The sequence below is a fragment of the Wyeomyia smithii genome, chromosome 3 (assembly GCF_029784165.1).
Source record: "Wyeomyia smithii strain HCP4-BCI-WySm-NY-G18 chromosome 3, ASM2978416v1, whole genome shotgun sequence".
Taxonomy (NCBI): Eukaryota; Metazoa; Arthropoda; class Insecta; order Diptera; family Culicidae; genus Wyeomyia; species Wyeomyia smithii.
The window spans coordinates 173,340,180-173,360,255 of record NC_073696.1 but is presented as its reverse complement, the minus strand read 5'-3'; the positions used below and the strand labels follow the sequence as shown (position 1 = coordinate 173,360,255).

The 20,076-nt window shown below is 36.9% G+C and overlaps 1 protein-coding gene across 7 annotated transcripts in view; it reads right to left on the bottom strand.

The window, feature by feature from the left end:
- The window catches only part of LOC129733002 (Kv channel-interacting protein 4-like), a 53,768-nt gene that overhangs the window by 10,565 nt on the left and 23,127 nt on the right, over positions 1–20,076 (bottom strand). For all 7 annotated transcript variants that reach the window (XM_055694530.1, XM_055694531.1, XM_055694532.1 and 4 more), the window contains 2 exons: positions 3,156–3,353; positions 2,482–2,555 (listed from right to left, as the gene is read on the bottom strand). In XM_055694530.1, the coding sequence (XP_055550505.1) occupies positions 2,482–2,555; positions 3,156–3,353 (272 nt within the window). The remainder of the gene's footprint in view (positions 1–2,481; positions 2,556–3,155; positions 3,354–20,076) is intronic.

Below are 20,076 nucleotides of genomic sequence, written 5' to 3'. Positions count from 1 at the left end.
ACTTTTAATTTTCCAATTTTCCTAATCAAAATTTTAAAAAATTATCTTACTGATCGAACTCTGCAGGTTGTCTATCAGAATTCAAAATCTGATAGATTTCCTGTCAGAGCAGGTGTACCTAAAGGTTCATTCTTAGGTCCAGTCCTGTACAACATATTCACTTCAGATCTTCCCGATTTGCCTCCAGGATGCACAAAGTCATTGTTCTGCGATGACACAAGCATTTCCGCAAAAGGAAAAAGTCTTCGTGTCATATGCAGTCGATTGCAGAAAAGTTTAGATATTTTTTCTTCCTACTTGCAAAAGTGGAAAATCTCTCCCAATGCTTCTATAACTCAAATGATAATTTTTCCGCATAAGCCTAGGGCTTCTTTCCTCAAGCCAAACAATAATCACATTGTCAAAATGAATGGGGTTATTTTAAGTTGGTCTGACAAGGTTAAGTACTTGGGACTAATTTATGATAAAAAACTTATTTTCAAAGAGCACATTGAGAGTATGCAAGCCAAGTGCATCAAATATACGAGATGTTTATATCCTCTCATTAACAGGAGTTCTAAACTTTGTTTAAAGAACAAACTTTTGATTTACAAACAAATTTTTAGACCAGCAATACTTTATGCTGTACCGATCTGGTCAAGTTGCTGTTCAACAAGGAAGAAAACGCTCCAAAGGATTCAGAATAAAATTCTAAAAATGATTTTGAAGCGTCCTCCTTGGTTTGGTACACCCGAATTACATCGACTTACTGGTGTTGAACCATTAGAAGCTATGTCAAACAAAATTATTAACAATTTTCGACAAAAATCGTTGCAATCCTCAATTGCTACGATAAGCTCTCTTTATAGCCAATAAGTTAGCATTTAAGTTAGTTGTAAGTTTACTTTCCTTTCTTGACAAGTAGGTTTAAATCCCTACGAATGATAAGTCCTAATTGCGAAAGCAAACAAATCCTAACAGTTAAAATTACAAATTTCTAACAGTGTTGAGAAGTCACCATTTGTGATTGGACACACATACTCATTAATTACTAATATTTATCATAAATACTTAAGCTACTAACAAATTTCCCCCTTAAAAAAAACACCGGACTTGCTACGGTTATCATAACTCACTAGACGCGTGCCTCCGTGTATTTAACGACATGGGTTATTTGCTCGATTTTATGTTGTCAAGTACCGTTTTTGCAAATAGAATTAAGAATAGTTGAAAATTATGTATAAGTTATTCAGTCTGTATGACTTGTTCAAAGACGGTGTAGAATAAAATAATCAATAACAAGTTTTCCCTGATTTCCCTAATCGAAAAATGAATTCCCTGACATTCCTTGATTTTTCAGTTTTTCCCAGGTTTTCGACACCCTGTAACAGCATTTTCAGTATACCATCTTCTCGCACGAAACACGGTCAAATTAAAGACGGCATGACATGGTTGTGATAGAACCAAACGAATAGATATTACCAGACCATAAAAAGATCCTCTATTTATTTTCTGTTGCGTAGCAGTTAAAAAATTGTTAGAGGAATACCAAAAGATAGCGTGGTCAGAAATAATTGAAATTTAGAATTCACTGATGTAACGGAAGGAAATGTTGCGTTGATAATTTTGTTAAATATAAAAGTAAATGGAAAAGCTCTATATCTTAATTTTGAGACAGATTGATTGCGTTTGCGTTTGCGTTAATTTTAAAATTTTGCTGCTGTTAGAGGAAATTTTTCAGTCCATAATTTTAACAAAATGTAAGCCCAAAACAAAACAGTTCTGATTAAAATTAGTATTTTTTTGCGAAGAGTTATCTCTTCAGTTGCTGTATCCAAAACTGACACTGGATTCAATCCCCATAACATAAAAGCTCTCTCACAATCTTTTTTTTTACTTTTTTTAAATTTATTTGGGATCCAGTTTTTCCCATTTTTTTCTTCAGCCTTTTTCCAGTTCAATCGAAAATTTTATTGGCAACTCTGATGGTGGCAGTGATGAGTCCACACAGGCAAAAAATTGTACAAGGGGTAAATGATGCCCTAGAGTGTTAATTTCTTGCATGCTGGTTTCTCATATTGCAGAGCATCTTGCTGCAAAAGATTAGTTTTCTATGACTTCATTAACCCCCCAGACGATAATAGGACGAACCTGACGATAATAAAGGCGATGCCCTATATTTTTTGTATTTTTATCCTTAAAAATAAAGAAAATAAAACGTACATTAGGAATATTAAAAAACAACTGTTAATGAAAATTAACTCCAAAAAATAGGTAAACTAATTTGAATAGTTTGGACGTTTTTTTAATGCATGGGAAAATCTGCAAAATCCTATAATATCAAATCCTATATCATTAAAAATGTTCATATCGATCGAAACCTTCACCTTTAAAGTTAGTGTTTGCTTTCTGGGCTCTCAAACGACTGACGTTCATGAATATTGATCATATGAATATAAATTATGGCTGTGATTTAAAAATATATTTATAAAAGTGACCTACCTCGAAGCTAAGAATTCCGGTGTGATCCTTGTCTAAGGTATTGAACACATAATGAGCGTAAAGACCTGTATTAGCTGCAAAAAAAGGACAGTTGTTGATAGCTGGAGCACTCTAGTATATTTTACATAAACAGTCTGATTATAAAAAAATACCTAAACAGAAAAAATATACATGATTCACTGCAAGCAGCTTTCTACGTTAAGCATAGTTTACAGTTCCAAGCGAAGTGAAAAATTTGACAAGTGAAAAAGCGCAAATTTTCGCTTGCGAAATCTGTCGTGAAAACCCGTTTGTGGAACACGCAGGTATTTCACCAGCCTGCAGTTTACAGTTTAAGTGAAGCGAAATTCACGAGTTTACATTCCGAGCGAAGTGAAAATTGGCTGCAACTGACAGAATATAAACGCACGCAAATTTTCGCTTGCTGCTGCTTTTTTCACTAGCGTTTGCATGCGTGAAAAAAGTAAACCCAAGTGAAAAAGATGAGATCCACAACCTTCGATTTCACTAGATCGAATTTGTTTACAGTTCCACGTGAAGTGAAATTTTTGCAGGTTGCATTTTTCACGAGCGTGAAAAAATGAACATTTTGTATGAGATTTTCACTTCGCTTGGAACTCTAAATAGGGCTTTAGATAATAAATTCAATTCCTCATTATTTTGAGTTCACCTACCTCCCTGCGGGAAAAACTGCGAATAGATGAACTTGAACGTTTCTTCTCGTATGATACCGGCTGGACATTCTGCCTTGAAGCCTCGGTAAATCCGTTTAATTTCCGCCTCGGTGAAACGTGTTGCTGCGCATAGGGCAGCAATCGATTCAGGTCTGTACTTAGGTGGTGTCACGATCTCTTCCAGCTCACAGTCGAGATATGTAAACGTAAATAATATGAAACCACATTAATAAAATCCGGGATACGATAGAAGGGCATTCGATGTGTTAGGAAGATAAACTACACCTCAATTAAATCAGGTGTTCTCGATGTAACAAAAACTGTGATAATATCTATTAAATATATAAAAACGAATAAAAGTAATCTCGAAATGATACTATAAAGCATTAATTGGTTATGTCTAGATCAACAGGAAAAGTAATAGATAAAGAGTTCAAGTGACCGGAATATTCTCTATAAATTATCTATTTTTTTGTTTATTATTTCCGTTGTTTCGTGTTGTTATGATAACGACTTTTCATGACAACGATTTCATGAACGAGATGTCACCACTTATCATCCTTAAACATTTGAAGAGTAAAAATATAGTGTACCTTTCACGTTGGCCGATTTCCTGCGAAATTTGTTCATCATTCCGGACAAGAAAAAATGAGAAAAATTACTTGCGCTCGAAACCGCGTCGATCGGTTATTTTTACTATTTTAATTAATAAGAATGAATAGTGTTGATGTTTCGTTCTCGGAATTGTTATCTAATTTTTGTTTAGTTACGTTTGACTGAATTATTTAATTTAATTACTTTCCATTCTACATTATTGTTTTCCTTTTCAAATAAATTGAAGATATTCAATCTATATACTGTTTTATATGATTCACGACCTTGTTCTTTTCAAACCGAATTCAACTCACCAAAATTACATATAGTACCCATGACGCAAGGAAACAATTACTACAACCTTATATATTGAAATACTATTTTTCCTTGGAAGTTTGAATTGTTGATACTGGAAGAACTTAACGAAAAATTCAAACATCTTCTACAAAAAAGATGAGCCAATAAGCGCTAAGCTATTTTTGAAAGTCAGATGAAAGATAATTAATAGATAATAAAGTTGTTAAGTAAAATTACTACAATACGCTGCAGAGGTTAACCTTGATAAATAAAATGCAGTTGATTGTATTATTTTTGTGTGCATGTTCGAAAGTTCACGATATAGCTGGTGAGTAAGGCATGTTTTCAAAAATTGGAGTTGTTATTGAAAGTATGCCATATTCTTTCAAATTTTCAGTTTTGCGTATCTATGTAATCTCTTAATTTGAACGGACAAATGGAAACCGTTTTCTTTCGGAGAATAAAAAATGTTCCTCAAATCTACTTGATGATTTTTTCTCTCACAAACTGTATTTTTCAAGATAGCATAGCAGACATTGTATGGAAAACTAACAAAGATAACTGCTGGTTGATGTGCTACGCCAAATTGTGAAAACGTACATTTCAATCGATTTTTATTATTTTTCCAAAGTATGAAACTGTCCGGAATGTGTCGAGTACACTCAACGCAATTGCGTTCATTTATGGAGTATCTTGTATTTGCAAATAGAATGACTGATTTAGGTAAACACGCGAGATGGCAAGTTTTATTACAAGTGTGCCGAGCTATAAAGGAGAAACATAAACTTTAGACAAACAGCACAAACAAACACATCTGCTGCTTCACGTCTCAATCGTAGAGTGCTAGAAATATATTTGAGGATTTTTGTTTTTATATTTTTATTAAACAAACTTTGTATTCAGCGGACAGCTGTTGTGCTCACTTTTGCAGGTGTTTCAATTATAGAACAGTACTAATACATATTTTTCAACGCAATCAAGCAAAGGGTAGCAAAAGGGCCATTAAATACCTTTTGGTATTTGTCCCGCCCATTCTTCCTCTATTTAATTAATTTTGACAATTCATTTTTAATATCCGTGGTTTTTCGGGTATAATTTAGTAAATAATTTTTTTTTTCAAATTTGTTCGTTTTGTTGATAGATTACGATTTTCGTTCCGTCTTCCGGGGCGAAAATAAATAAATAAAGATAAAAGCTTTTCATCATGGAAGATAATTGACCGTGTGATGGGCGTGGGAATCAACCGTAAACTATGAGGTGGCATTTCTAGCAGACCTTAAGAGTTGAAGTTTGGATAGTTGGTTAGGCGTCGTACACAAATTACGTAACGCATGAAGGGGGGAAGAGGGGGGGGGGGGGGCAGTTGAGATCGTTAAATAGCTGTGATGTGATGTTTCCAATGCTTTATTTTTTCCAATGCTTCATTTTTGGACAGCGAGAGTCAACTGACTCTCGCACAAGTTAAGTATCCATCATCGTTTCACGCCCCTGACAACGAATGCCAACATTCCGATACGTGTTCTAGCTTACTCAACTCAACACCCGCGCCGCCAGCTCCGCTGCCTACCAGTCCCAGGACGACACGATCTTGCAACCCGGATTTAATGGTTCAGCTCTACTACCAGAATACCTGCGGCATGAATTCAAATATCGACGACTATGTGCTCGTTTTTTCAGAGGAGTGTTATGATATCGCGCTAACTGAAACTTGGCTGGACGATCGTACCCTGTCAGGCTATTTGTTAGGTAACGAGTATGAAGGTTTTCGCTGTGATCGGAGCTCTCTCAACAGCCAAAAAAAGACCGGTGGAGGTGTACTCATTGCCGTTCGCCGACGCTTAAAAGCTCACGTTATTTGTGACCCCACGTGGAATACGATCGAACAGATTTGGGTATCTGTCAAGTTGGCAGATAGAAAATTGTTCATCTGCGTTGTGTACTTTCCACCGGACCGCACCCGCGATAAGCAGCTGATTGATACTCATCTTCAGTCTGTTTCTTCGATTACTGCTAGAGCAAATCCGCGCGACGAAATAATAATTATTGATGACTACAATCTACCTAGTGTGTTCTGGCGCTCTTCTTGTGACGGCTTTTACTACCCCGACCCAGATCAGTCATCATTCCACGTTTGCGCTATGGATCTTCTTGACGGGTACAATGCCGCTGGCCTACAGCAAATTAATTGTAATTCCAACGAGACCGGACGATGCCTAGACCTTTGCTTTGTCAGCATCTGTGACACGGCTCCTATGATGGCATATGCACCCGACCCTCTTGTCAAAACCGTACGTCACCACCCGGCTCTTGTTCTGTCTCTCGACAATCATTATAGAATTGATCCACCGATTTCATTAAACTTGTTTCGATTCAGTTTTCGTCGAGCTGACTACGATGGCTTGTCTAGCGCGCTACGCAACGTAGATTGGACCACCGTTTTGAATCACACCGATATCGACTTGGCCGTTAATGATTTTTCTTTCGTTTGTACCGACCTGTTGGAACGATTTGTTCCCAAAGCACGAAATCGAAAGCATCTCCCCTGGCAATCTTCGGCACTACGTCGTCTAAAATCAATTAAAAAAGCTGCATTGCGAAGGTTTGCAGCAAACGGTACGCTTTGTTTGCGTGAACACTATCGGCAATTAAATTATGAGTATAAAAGACTACGACGACGCTGCTACTCTAATTATAGGCGGCTCATGGAGATTAAATTGAAGACTGATCCAAAAAAGTTCTGGAATTTTGTCAACATGCAGCGGAAGCAATCGGGCCTGCCCTCTAGTATGGAGCTGGCGGACGAGAAAGCAGATAACTGCACCGCAATATGCAGACTGTTTGCCGATAAATTCTCAAGTGTATTCAACAATGAAACTCTTACCAATGACCAAGTTCTTGAGGCCGCTAACAACGTTCCTTCTAACGGACAATCAATCGCCTCGATTAACATCGATGACTCTATGATTCTAACTGCTGCTAGTAAACTGAAACATTCCTATTCTCCTGGTCCCGATGGTATCCCGGCCACGTTGCTAAAAAAGTGCATCACTGGTTTAATTATACCGCTGAGTTTTTTGTTTCAGTTGTCGCTCTCTACAGGAACATTTCCTACAGGTTGGAAGCACGCATTTTTGTTTCCGGTGTACAAAAAGGGCGACCGTAAAAAAATTGACAACTACCGTGGTATATCCGCATTGTGTGCTATATCGAAACTGTTCGAGCTAATCGTTCTACAACCAATTTTCGCGCACTGCCAAAATATCATTGCTGGCGAACAACACGGGTTTCTTCCGAAACGCTCATGTACGACGAATTTACTCTGCCTAACAAGTTTCGTAATCGACAGCTTCATTGACCGATCTCAAACGGACACGATCTATACGGACCTCTCAGCCGCCTTCGACAAAATAAATCATCGAGTTGCCGTGGCGAAATTTGACCGTTATGGCTTTAGCAGCAGCCTGCTGTGTTGGTTAGAGTCGTATTAAGTGGGACGAACTCTGAGTGTGAAAATTAACAACGAAATCTCAAAATCGTTCTCGGCTTCTTCCGGGATCGCGCAAGGCAGTCATCTTGGCCCACTAGTGTTCCTGATTTACTTCAACGACGTTCACTATTCTTCAAAATGCCCCCGTCTTGCATTTGCCGACGATTTGAAGCTATTCAACAAAATCAAACATTCTGCCGATGCCGCTTTTCTTCAGGAACAACTCAACATGTTCGCTTCCTGGTGCGAGATTAATCGTATGGTACTAAACCCGTCTAAATGCTCCGTTATAACATTTACGAGAAAACACAGGCCACTACAAGTTGACTACTTCCTAAACGGTTCTCCAGTACAGCGAGTCGTCTTCATTAAGGATCTCGGAGTACTTCTGGACGAAAAACTCACCTTCAAGCAACACATATCTTTCATCGTAGCGAAGGCTTCTAGACGACTAGGACTCATTTTCCGAATGACACGTGATTTCAAAAACATCCACTGCCTAGTCACGCTTTACTGTTCGCTTGTTCGGTCTTCATTGGAGTACTGTTCTACAGTCTGGGTGCCTCATTATAATAATGCTATCTACCGAATCGAACATATCCAGCGCCGGTTTGTACGTTATGCCCTTCGAATGCTTCCCTGGCAACCGCCCATGCGTAATACCAGGTATGAGGACCGATGCCAGCTGCTCCAGACCGATACTCTTCAACTACGTCGGGAAACAGCACGCGCTATGCTCGTCTCCGATATTCTGACATCACGGGTCGACTGTCCTGCCATTCTGCGTCAAATGAACCTGCATGCTCCAACTAGAACCCTGCGAAGCCGAACCAACTATAGCTCAAACAGTGCTATCACAGGTATTCAACGCGCTTTCAACAGAGTGTCGCTAGTTTTCGACTTCCATTTATCATACCGAGTTATACGTTCTAAATTTTTGTCAATGTTCCGGAGATATTTGTATTAGTATTAGTAGCCATTAGGACAATTTATTTTATGTCTGTTGGTAATATTAAATAAATAACTAAATAACTAAAATGTTCGCTCAAAATTGCAAATTTAGAGGGAGGGGGGGACAGGTTGTCCAGCGTTACGTAATTTTAGGAGGGGGAGTCAAATCGAACGTTACTTATCGTTACATAAGGGGGGGAGGGGGTCTGAAATCTAGGTTTTGGCGTTACGTAATTTATGTACGACGCCTCACTGGGAGGAAGAAACGGATACGGAGCTGTGGGAGTGTCAAAATGAACTAGCATGAGCTATCAATTTGAACCAGGTAAACAAAGCATCTTTTAGTATTACGTAAGTATTGTTATAACTGAGAAGTATCGCACTGCTTGAAAAATTTACAAAAAATATTTTGGTTTGTTCTTACCTAAAATTATAAATTTCAAAACCTTTCAGTAATAAACATGTCAGCGTACTTTGATCATTAAACTTGCGCTTTCTGGATTTACGGCTTGGACCAGGTTTCATTTTAAGTTCAAAGAATCTATTAACTAACTTCTGTTTTATGTAAACACAATTTTTCAGTTGCAAATGCGGTAACGTCATCAGTGATATTGTTGAAGAATGATTGCATTTTTCTTGACCGTGGACTTATCCGAAAAATTTTCATTTTGATAAAATCCATGCACGCAACACAATGGAATTCAAAATATTTTCTGAAACAGAATATCCTTCGGTGCTTGCCACCGAAAACATTTTCGTTGTTTAAATGTGTAAGCGAAAATTTGCAAGTAATCACTTTTCGGAATATCGTCTGCCGGGGTTAGGTTGAGCCACGGGGGTGAGATTGAGCCAAAACGGGAAATGTTTGTATGTGAAATTACTTGAGATTTTCAGAACCTATTGACTTAAATTCAATACTATATCAAATACTAGTTGGCCCGTAGTGGCTAGCCACTTTCAAATGCGTTTTGAACTATTAAAAGTTGGTATTTAATCTAAAATGGAAATTTTTTATTGAAATATCGAGTTGAAGTGCAAGATGTAACTATGACACTATCGACAATTCGATGCAGATAGCCAGCGCGCTGGTTTAAAACATAATTAATTATCTAAACTGCGATAAATCCTTCGTTCAGTAGATCGTGGATTGATTGCTTACTCGAAAACGAATCTGCATCTCGCTTCTTATACGAATCCACAGCACAGCTGTTTTCTCCAATATCTAAAGACTTTTTCTCCATTATTTGATTATTTTCGAAAAATTGTTTGCTAATGATTTATTTTTTTTTAAATTTCATAACTTGAATAATAGTTGATTTTCTCTATTTTTTGATGTTACATATGTTACATTCAAACTAAACTTACAAAATAACTAAAAATGAATGTGATTGAAAAAAAAAACAATTTACAAAAACCATTGCTCATGAAAAAATACTGGATTGCTCAAGAAAATATTCACACATGTAAAAGTTTGTCTCTGCAATTTGTTATTTACAATAGCAAAGCTTGGAACAACGAAGTACTGCCCTCTTTTAATCATTGATGGGTAGTTCAAATCCCTCTCTAATACTCCGATATAACTTCACACATGATAAATGACGCGCAAGAAACATCTGTCATCTGCGTTCCATCACAGAAACCTTTTATAGTGTTGCGTAACAACATAACAATCCTCATCCCATCACCACCACCTTTGCCTACTTCTTTGTTTTCGTCTTCTTCCTCATAAGCAAACAAAGATTATTTGATAAAAAATAAAAATAGTTGGCTTACTGTAACGCATTTGCGGGATAGTAGATAAACCTATGTTTAGTTTTTTAAATTTTGAAACTTTTATGTCGATATATCAAAGTATCTTAAATCAAAACTGTTGATCAGATTTTACATAATGTTCAAAAATAATGGCCAATAGCTTAACCCGATACCGACGCAGAGAAATCAGTTTTTACATCAAAATATGAACTTCAACCTCTTATTACTTATCAACTATAAACATAATTAACACAAACTGTATTGCAAATTAAAGATCAATCTGTACTTTACTGAATAATTTCATTGTGAAAATTTTCAACTCTAATTGTTGAACTTGAATCAAAGTTTGAATGTCACTCGTCGGTAATGGGTTTATCTTATACTCAAATTTTTTTTTGAAACAGCTAAAATTTTCACGTATCAGCAAAACAAGTATCCCTTTCTCCGTACATCTTGAACGTCGTAGTATACTTAAAGAATTAATTTGAGGTACAATGGGGTAGCATGTCTTGTGTAGGTTAAATGTCTTTTCTATTTTTAAGAATATCGTATAAAAATTATATTGCTTTATCCTTGAGTACAACTTCTTGAGAACATTTTAGTAAATTTTTTTAGAGCTTTGAGTAATAGGTAGTAAGTTGGATAGATTTCAAGTGCGGCTTGTCACGCTCCATAAGCTAAACTTGAAGATCGATATGATGTTTTGCATAAAATGGCTTTGACGAGTTACAGCGGGTTTTCTTCAATTTGTTATAAATGTTCGTTATTGACGTCTTCGGTCATAATTGATATTTTTAATAAACAAACAACTTCTTGCTATCGAATAACTGTACTATTGAAAAATTACAATTTCAATGCATATAAACACACGTACACAACACACACATGCATATTGCTACACACTTAAAAAAACCAAACTGCTTATTTTCTCGAGCAAAAAGGTTTGTTTTCTTGACTTTATCATAGTCTATCCTCAATGAACTACAACAGGTACTGCCTTATTCCATCACTTGACAACCTAATTTTGATGGTAATGCCATGACATTACAGAACTTATTGGACATGTAACTTTAAAGTAACGTTCTAATCAACTGACAGTGGTTTGGCTAACTTTAAATTTCATTTACATGCTTGATATCTTTGATACTATGTCTTTCTTACATCTTAAAACTGCCCTCCGCCCTTTATAACGTTTTTGGCGGTTTTTGCCGATGCACCTGCATCAGGACCTATAGCCATGTGCTAATTTAACACGTGTGCCGAATATTAGTTAAGACGCAGTTAGCTTTGATTTCCTTACGACTGGCTTCATACCAGGCGAGAGGAGGTGAGTGGAGGACTAAAAGCAAAGGTAACTTGGAGTCAGAACAGGAGTGTTTGCGTTGCTACCCACAAAAAAATAACAAACTTTAGTGTACCACAGCTCCAGAGTTTGCTAGGCAAAAAGGCAATTTGAGTAACTTTCGTTTGTCGTGCGCGTGACTGAAAGACAAGCAAACTATATATATTCCGATGACATACTTATTAGGGTATGTCGTTATTTGAAAAAAAAAAACGAAATTTGATAGCAGAAAGCCAGAACCAAGTTTTTATTGTTCTATTTGGGGCCCCAAACAATCCTGAATTTATTGGGAGTCGATTGGTTTTGTCTCCGCTTGGCGCATTGCATTTTAAATTCATATGGAGATTTGTATGGAAAAACCAACTTTTTTGCATTTTCCATTCTAAAGATCTCAAAATGGCTTCATATGGTAGGTTTTTTGATGCCCAACAACTTGGCCGAAGACACTAAAGAGCTAGGGTGTGCCAAAAAAATACTAGAGCTGTTCAAAGTTGAGTATGTCGAAATTTATGTTGCAAATCATTTTTCCTGCCAACACTGCCAGTGTACCGGCGTAAGTCCGATTTCCATCAGAAGTTACCTCTGAAACATGTTGAAGATTCTATTTACGCCTAGAATATTGACCTTAATTTGTTTTCTTGGTCCAGCTGAGTGTATAAACTCGTTACGACAGGTAACTTCTGATGGGAATCCAACCGACTCCGGTACATTGGTAATGTTGGCAGAAAACAAGATTTTTTGCATTTAAATCGACATACTCAACTTTGAACAGCTATGGCCCTTCTTAGGGACATTCTAGCTCAACTTACTGCTAACTTACTGCTCAGTTGGTATGTTAGGATATTGTCTCTAATGTGTTGCGGAAATATTATGCATTGAACTTGTGTTGATTCAGAAAAAAATTTTCACTTCTCGAGCTATTTCGGGGTGACTTTGTGCCAAGCTATAATAAACAGTGCAGTGTGCGGAACTCACATTCACGACAAAATTACATCAGTGTACACCAAAGCACTTGCATTATTTACTAGGGTGTGTTTTCTAGCTATAGAATTATTTAAAATAATGACTAGCTCGAGAACTATAGGCTAACAACTGCTGGATGGAACATTACGATGACTGATATTACTTATGGAATGTACCAAAATTTTGTACACCCATTCTATATAAACTGATGACTTTCTAAGCAAGGAATAAGGTTTGTGGCTATGTGACCAGCGGCTTTGAGATCTCCAATGGACTATACAGTGGTCAATGATAATTAATAATTGAAACGAAAAGTCTTCTGAGGTTTTATGCCCTAACGTTATCCCTTTCTAAGCTACCTGGAGACGCCACTTGTGTATAGAGGTTGTCTATAAATTACGTTTTCATAACTGGTTATTCCAGATATCGATATGATCCATTCATACTTTTTTATAATTCGTATGAAACGTAGTTTCTGGTCAACCCTCTACAGTCCCTTAATAGTCCACGTTGTTTATGGTCGTCCCTATACTTACTGTTTTATAATGTTATTCATGTGAATTATTCGTAGATACACTACTGTTCATTTTTCATGTATTGAACTAAACTTTTTGTTTTCGGCACAATGTCACCATATAGAAGTGGTGATATTACACCAAAGTTCATTGAATTTTAACAAAATTGTTGTTTTTGCCTTTCTCCTAGAAAGGTATAGAAATAGAAATCACTTGCAAAACCGAAGATATAAAAGTGCTCCAAAGGGCCGAATGGCATATATCACTCGACTCATTTTCTGTATATATATATATATATATATATATATATATATATATATATATATATATATATATATATATATATATATATATATATATATATATATATATATATATATATATATATATATATATATATATATATATATATATATATATATATATATATATATATATATATATATATATATATATATATATATATATATATATATATATATATATATATATATATATATATATATATATATATATATATATATATATATATATATATATATATATATGTGTGTGTGTGTGTGTGTGTGTGTGTGTGTGTGAGTTTGTGTGTGTGTGTGTTTGTGTGTGTGTGTGTTTGTGTTTGTGTGTGTTTGTGTGTTTATGTGGTTGTGTGTTTATGTGTTTGTGTGTCTGTGTTTGTGTGTGTGAGTTTGTGTGTGTATGTGTTTGTGTGTGTGCGTGTGTGTGTGTGTGTGCGTGTGTGTGTGCGTGTGTGTGTGCGTATGTGTGTGCGTGTGTGTGCGTGTGTGTGTGCAGATTTTTATTCTCACTCACTTTTCTCAGAGATGGCTGAACCGATTTTCTGAAATCAATTGCAAATGAAAGGTCTTGTTGTCCCATAAGACCCTATTCAATTTTATTGTAATCAAAAATCCGATTACGTGTGTGTATGTGTGTGGAACGCTCTTTCAATCTCGCTCGATTTTCTCAGAGATGGCTGGACCATGGCTGGATTTTCATGAAATTATTCCTAAATCAAAGATCTTGTTGCCCCTTAAGACCCTATTGAATTTCATTGTAATCGGATTTTTAGTTTAGAGGTTATGCATTAAAATGTAAAAATCATGAAACATCATTATCTCGAAAACTACACAAAATTGGTTTCAAATGAACGGGCTACCGGAAATACGCTTATCTTTTAAATTTTATAAAGATTGAACTTGTGGTTCAAAAGTTATGAAATGAAACGTGTTCTGAAGACTGTTTAATCTCACTCATGTTTCTCAGAGATGGCTGGACCGATTTCCATAAAATCAGTGTCAAATGGAAGGTCTGGTTGCCCCATAAGACTCTATTAATTTGTTTAGAAATCGGACTATTACTTTGCCTGTTATGTTTAAAAATGTAAAATCCAGCTATGAAAAGTGACGTATTCCGAACACTACTGGGACCCACTCACTTTCTCAGAGATGACTAAACCGATTTCCACAAAATTAATGTCAAATGGAAAGTCTAGCTGCCTCATAACACCCAATTGAATTTTACTGTAATCGAACTGTAATTTCGTCTGTAATGTACCGAAATGTGAAAATCACGAAACTTCATTATCTCAGAAACTACCCAACCGATTTGATCAATATTATTATCAGATGAGCGGGCTAGTTAAGGGTTAACTGATGAATTATGATTGAACACGTGGTTTCAAAGTTTGGCTGCCCTATACGTTCCCATTTCATTTGATTATAATTAAACTTAAGCCACCGTTATGTATTAGATTGTTAATAAAACAATGAAACAATGTATGACTAGTATCATACGAACTAGTCATCTCTCAAACTTACAAATAACAAACTTCATAACAATTTGATATGTGGCCCAAAAGTTATGGAAACAAAAGAAATTCAAAGACTATTTGAAACTATACCTGCTTTGATCGATATATGTGGCCTCAACGTAATTTAAATGTGGTATCGTACTATTTGAACGTTCCCGGTATCGCTCGTAATTGAATTGTTCGAAATTAAGAGTCACTTCGCTATTTCTTAAGCACTAACATTACGTGAAATTTCATTTTTTATACTAGAGATGCACCGAATAATAGGACTGGGAAAAAGTTATTTTTGAAAATTACCGAATATTCGGATTATCGAATAATGATTTTAACTAGACCTTGCCAAGGGTAATCCATTTTAATTCATGAGTAATTTGGTTTTAAATTTTTCTCATTTAATCATCATGTTCTGTTGAATATTCGGCCGACCGTTCGGCCGAATATTCAACGAAACATGATGATAAGATGAGAAAAATAAAAACCAAATTATTCTTGACTTAATGTGACTTACCCTAGACAAGCTCAAACCACTATTCAGTAAACTGAAAATTCGATACTTTTCACAAAAAACTTTTTCCCAGCCCTATTATTCGGTGCAACCCTGTTTCATCCTTCAATTACAACATCAATATTTTAGAACCCAAAGAGTGAATATACATTTATTGGATTGAAGCGTACATGTAAATCTATTTTTACAAATAAAAGTTTGAATGAGAAAGGCTGGGTCTGACCGCTAGGTAGATTCATTTAGGTTTTTAAACTTAATCATATTCGCGGCAGTCGTTAACAAAACATTTAAGTGTGCATTGAAGTTATTTGGATCGAATACATTGCCTAAATGTGTGCATTGCGAGCTAAGGAACAAAAACGTATTTTTTTGGCACAATCTCACCCCGGCAGACGATACTCGGATAACATTTAGTATTCCTGATGTTATATATCCCAGTCAATTGCTATACGTGTCCTCTTGCAAAATACAATGACCACTATTGTTGAGTGATAAAATACTTGCTCCCAGTCAGGTAAAATATGTTTTATGAAGCCAATCACCTTCCGAAGAATTCAAAGACCAAATCTCTTTAAACAGCCACTGCCAAGAACCCCTGATCTGCGTTTAAATAATGCACCACAACTACACAGCAAACGTCCGATGTCTCACTTTTCATATTACAAAAGCGACAGATATCATCTTGAACCCGGCCAATGTTCTTTATATGATATCTATTCGGACAGTGCCCCATTACTAGGGAATACTTTTTGGTATCCAACTAATTGGTTATCACCTTTTGTTCGTTCCAACGATAAGGCTACAATTACACCGCGCAGTTTGATATACCGCAGAAAGGTTCTGGGCCGATAAACTGTGAGTTAGATCCTTGTTTTGCAAGTTCGCCTGCCCTTTTATTCCCACCTATGCAAATATGTCCTGGAACCCAATACAAATTTGCTGAGTTTGTTTGACACAGCTGTCGCAATATGAGAATACATTCCCAGATAATCGTGGATGTACATTTAAAAGCACCAAGTGCTTTTAACGCTGCTAGACTGTCAGAGAAAATACAAATATTTGTTTGTATTTTCTAGTCAGACAAACATTCGCACATTCAAAGATTGCAAAAATCTCTGCTTAAAACACTGTTGACCAGTGTCTCATTGGAATATTAATTCCAGGGCCGAAGATCCCTGCACCAGTTTTTGAAGCTATTTTTGAGCCATCTGTGAAAAAGGACATCAAGAACTCCGACCTCTCAGTCTGTACGCCACGTTTCGCATACCTTGTAGGGAATATCATAGTTATCCTGAGGTGCCGTCTCCATTAACATTCATCACTAGCCCTCTTTAGAAATAGCTCAGTATAGTCAGGTGACCCATAAAACCACCTGACAAGATGGTTTTCGTTCTTTTGTACCTTCTCTAAACTATACTTTAGAATGGTGCAGACAAGAGGGGCTGACCATTAACCCCTCTAAAACAACCATTATTCTCTACACCCGGAAAAGAAGGTACAACTTGGAGAGCCTGAAGCTGGGCGAGACTACACTGCAGCTTTCCACTGAGACTAAACATCTTGGAGTAGTTTTAGATCAGAAACTCAGCTGGAATGCACATATTGAATATGTCATCGGTAAAGCTACGAGTGCCCTCTGGGCCAGGGTTGCCTGTATCTGTATTTTTCTTTGAAAATATCTGTATATCTGTATGTCGGGCCAAAAAATCTGTATTAAAAATCTGTATCGAGCAAACTCAGAATGTTGGATGGAAAAATTTTTACTTGCAGAACATATTTAAACAAATTCATTCTTCTCTACGTGATGTTTATACAGGTTTTTATTGAATTTATTTTTTCAAGTTTTCGTTAATTTAATATTAGTATTATGCATTAAGTTGAAAATTGAAGTTGTCGACTAGCGACATTCGATTTTTATCTCATACCGTACATTATACCTAACATCGGAAGTAATGCGCTGTATAGCAAATCAGATGCGTTATACAGCGCACTACTTCCGACGTTAAGTAAAATGTACGGTATGAGAGTAAAATCGAATGTCGCTAGTCGACAACTCCAATTTTCAACTTAATGCATAATATCTCCTCGGTCTGCAACGTTGCTTTCAGCTTTTAAAATTGAGATCATTAGCTTAGGGGCCATGCAATTTCTGATTTAAACTATATATTAAAAGTTTGCGTTCTAAACAAGCAGAAGAGTATGGATTTATTTAAAAAAATCTCATAAATGATCTGTAATGGAAACTTGAAATTACCATCCCCCCTATCGGTGTTCAACAGCTCAGACCAAGTTAAGTCATTTGTTTCAATGAATCTTCCGGTCATAAAGTTTTTTTCATGCGTGCGAAATTCGTTAGACAGCCCTTGTCAGTCAGATACTGTTACGAATTTGGGGAATTGTCGCATCAAATCGTTTAAATTTTCCCATCTCACGAACGATTCAAGATTACTAAAAGCTGCCATTGTTACAACAAGATCGGTGAAATCGTTCAATGTACATTCCACTTCTTCTTCATCGATACCTACATAATCCTGATGTTGTTTTTTTTACAAAACTTTGAAAATCGTATAATCGAATTTTACCTTTAAAATTGATTTCAGTTCGTCAGTATAACAAAAAAAAATCTGTAAAATCTGTATTTTTGGCAATATTCTGTAATTCTGTAATACAGATTCTGTATTGCTTTTTCAGTTAAAAAATCTGTAAAATACAGAAAAATCTGTATATGTGGCATCCCTGCTCTGGGCATGTAGCAAAGCTATTGGCAGAACATGGGGTCTAAGGCCAAGTATGATCTATGGGTTGTACCAGGCAATAATAAGACCAAGAATAACGTATGCCTCGCTAGTGTGGTGGCCTAAAACAAAAGAAAGGTCAACGCAGAACAAGCTTGGCAAGTTGCAAAGGCTAATTTGCAATGCAATTACAGGAGTAATGAAAAGTGCTCCGTCGAAAGCCTTAGATGCAATTCTGCATCTATTACCACTCCACCAGGTAGTACAACTAGAGGCGGAAAAAAGTGCATTGAGACTAACACGCCTTAAAAAAGTACCTGATGGAAATCAGACAGGCCAGCTGTCAATCCTCAAACATTTTCAGCTGAGCAAACATATACCAGGTATCGAAGATTGGATGAATACAGAAGCAAACTTCGGAATACCTTTCAAAATCATAGAGACCGAACGAGAAGTTTGGGAACAAGGTGGCCCGAATATCCGACAAGGCTCTGTCGTCTTTTACACAGATGGCTCAAAAATGAATGATTCAACCGGATCAGGTATAAATGGTCCTGGGATAAGTATCTCGATACCAATGGGCCGTTGGCCTACAGTGTTCCAGGCCGAAATATTTGCAATTTATGAATGTGCACATGTCTGTTTGGCTAGAAAATACAGGCATGCTAACATATGCATTTTTTCTGATAGCCAAGCAGCACTTAAAGCACTAAAAGCCTTCACATGTACCTCTAAGCTAGTATGGGAGTGCATCCTTTCACTGAAACAACTGGCAGAAAGGAACTAAGTATGGTTATACTGGGTTCCTGGTCACTGCGGAGTGGAAGGCAATGAAAATGCCGATACGTTAGCTAGACAGGGGTCATGTACCGATTTCATTGGCCCAGAACCGTTCTGTGGGGTGTCATCAAGCGCCTTGAAAGCAGAATTGAAAACCTGGGAACATAGGACAATACAAGAGAACTGGATATGCTCAGTAGGGCTACGCCAGTCTAAACGCTTTATAAAACCAAGCGTCAAGAAAAGCCAGCAATTGCTTAGTTTAAATAAAAAGGGACTAAGGACAATTACCGGACTGTTTACAGGACACTGTCCAAGTAAGCATCACCTGAAACAAATTGGTCAGTCAGATGACGAAATTTGTCGTCTCTGCGGGTTCGAATGTGAAACCGCAGAACATTTGCTCTGCCACTGCAGTGCACTAATACAGCGCAGAATAAGAGCCTTTGGAAAAGGAACTTTGGAGCCTTTTGAGGTCTGGCCTGCGAATCCTAATGAGGTAATACATTTCATACGAAATTCAGTGCCTAATTGGGAGAAAGGGTGCGATAGGACAACGACGATCACTTCCATCAATAGTGATATGTCTGCCACGAGTACCTAGACTAAAGAAGAGGTATACCACAAAAGATCAAAATAATGGTCGCAGTGGTCCAAATCTTACAAAAAAAAACTCTTCTCTTCTTCTAGTTGCACGTATTCGTACAACAGCAGCAGATGAATAATTGCATCAAGAGCTTTTGATGGGGTGCTGTTCATTGCTCGTGTTATAGCAATGCACGCAAGTCGTTGAACTTCACCTAGCTTCGTTCTAGCGGTGGTTTCTTTGGTGTTCGGCCACCATAGTAACGAAGCGTAGGTTAGTTTTGGACGTATAATCGATGCGAATATCCACATCACCATTTTGGTCTCAAGCCCCAAATTCTACCAACGGTTTTGGAGCACAACCGTAATGCACTGACCGCCTTGTTGATTGCATGGTCAATATATGCATTCCAGTTCAGCTTGGCATCAAAGATAACTCCCAAGTATTTAGCCCGATCACTAAATGGAATGTACGATTACAGCTTTTGTCGGATTAATGCTGAGACCCTCCTTTATAAACCAAGACTGGGTATACTTTAGAGCCTCCTGCATTTTTTCTCAAACTATGTTGTCGAACTTTCTTCTTACGAAGATGACAG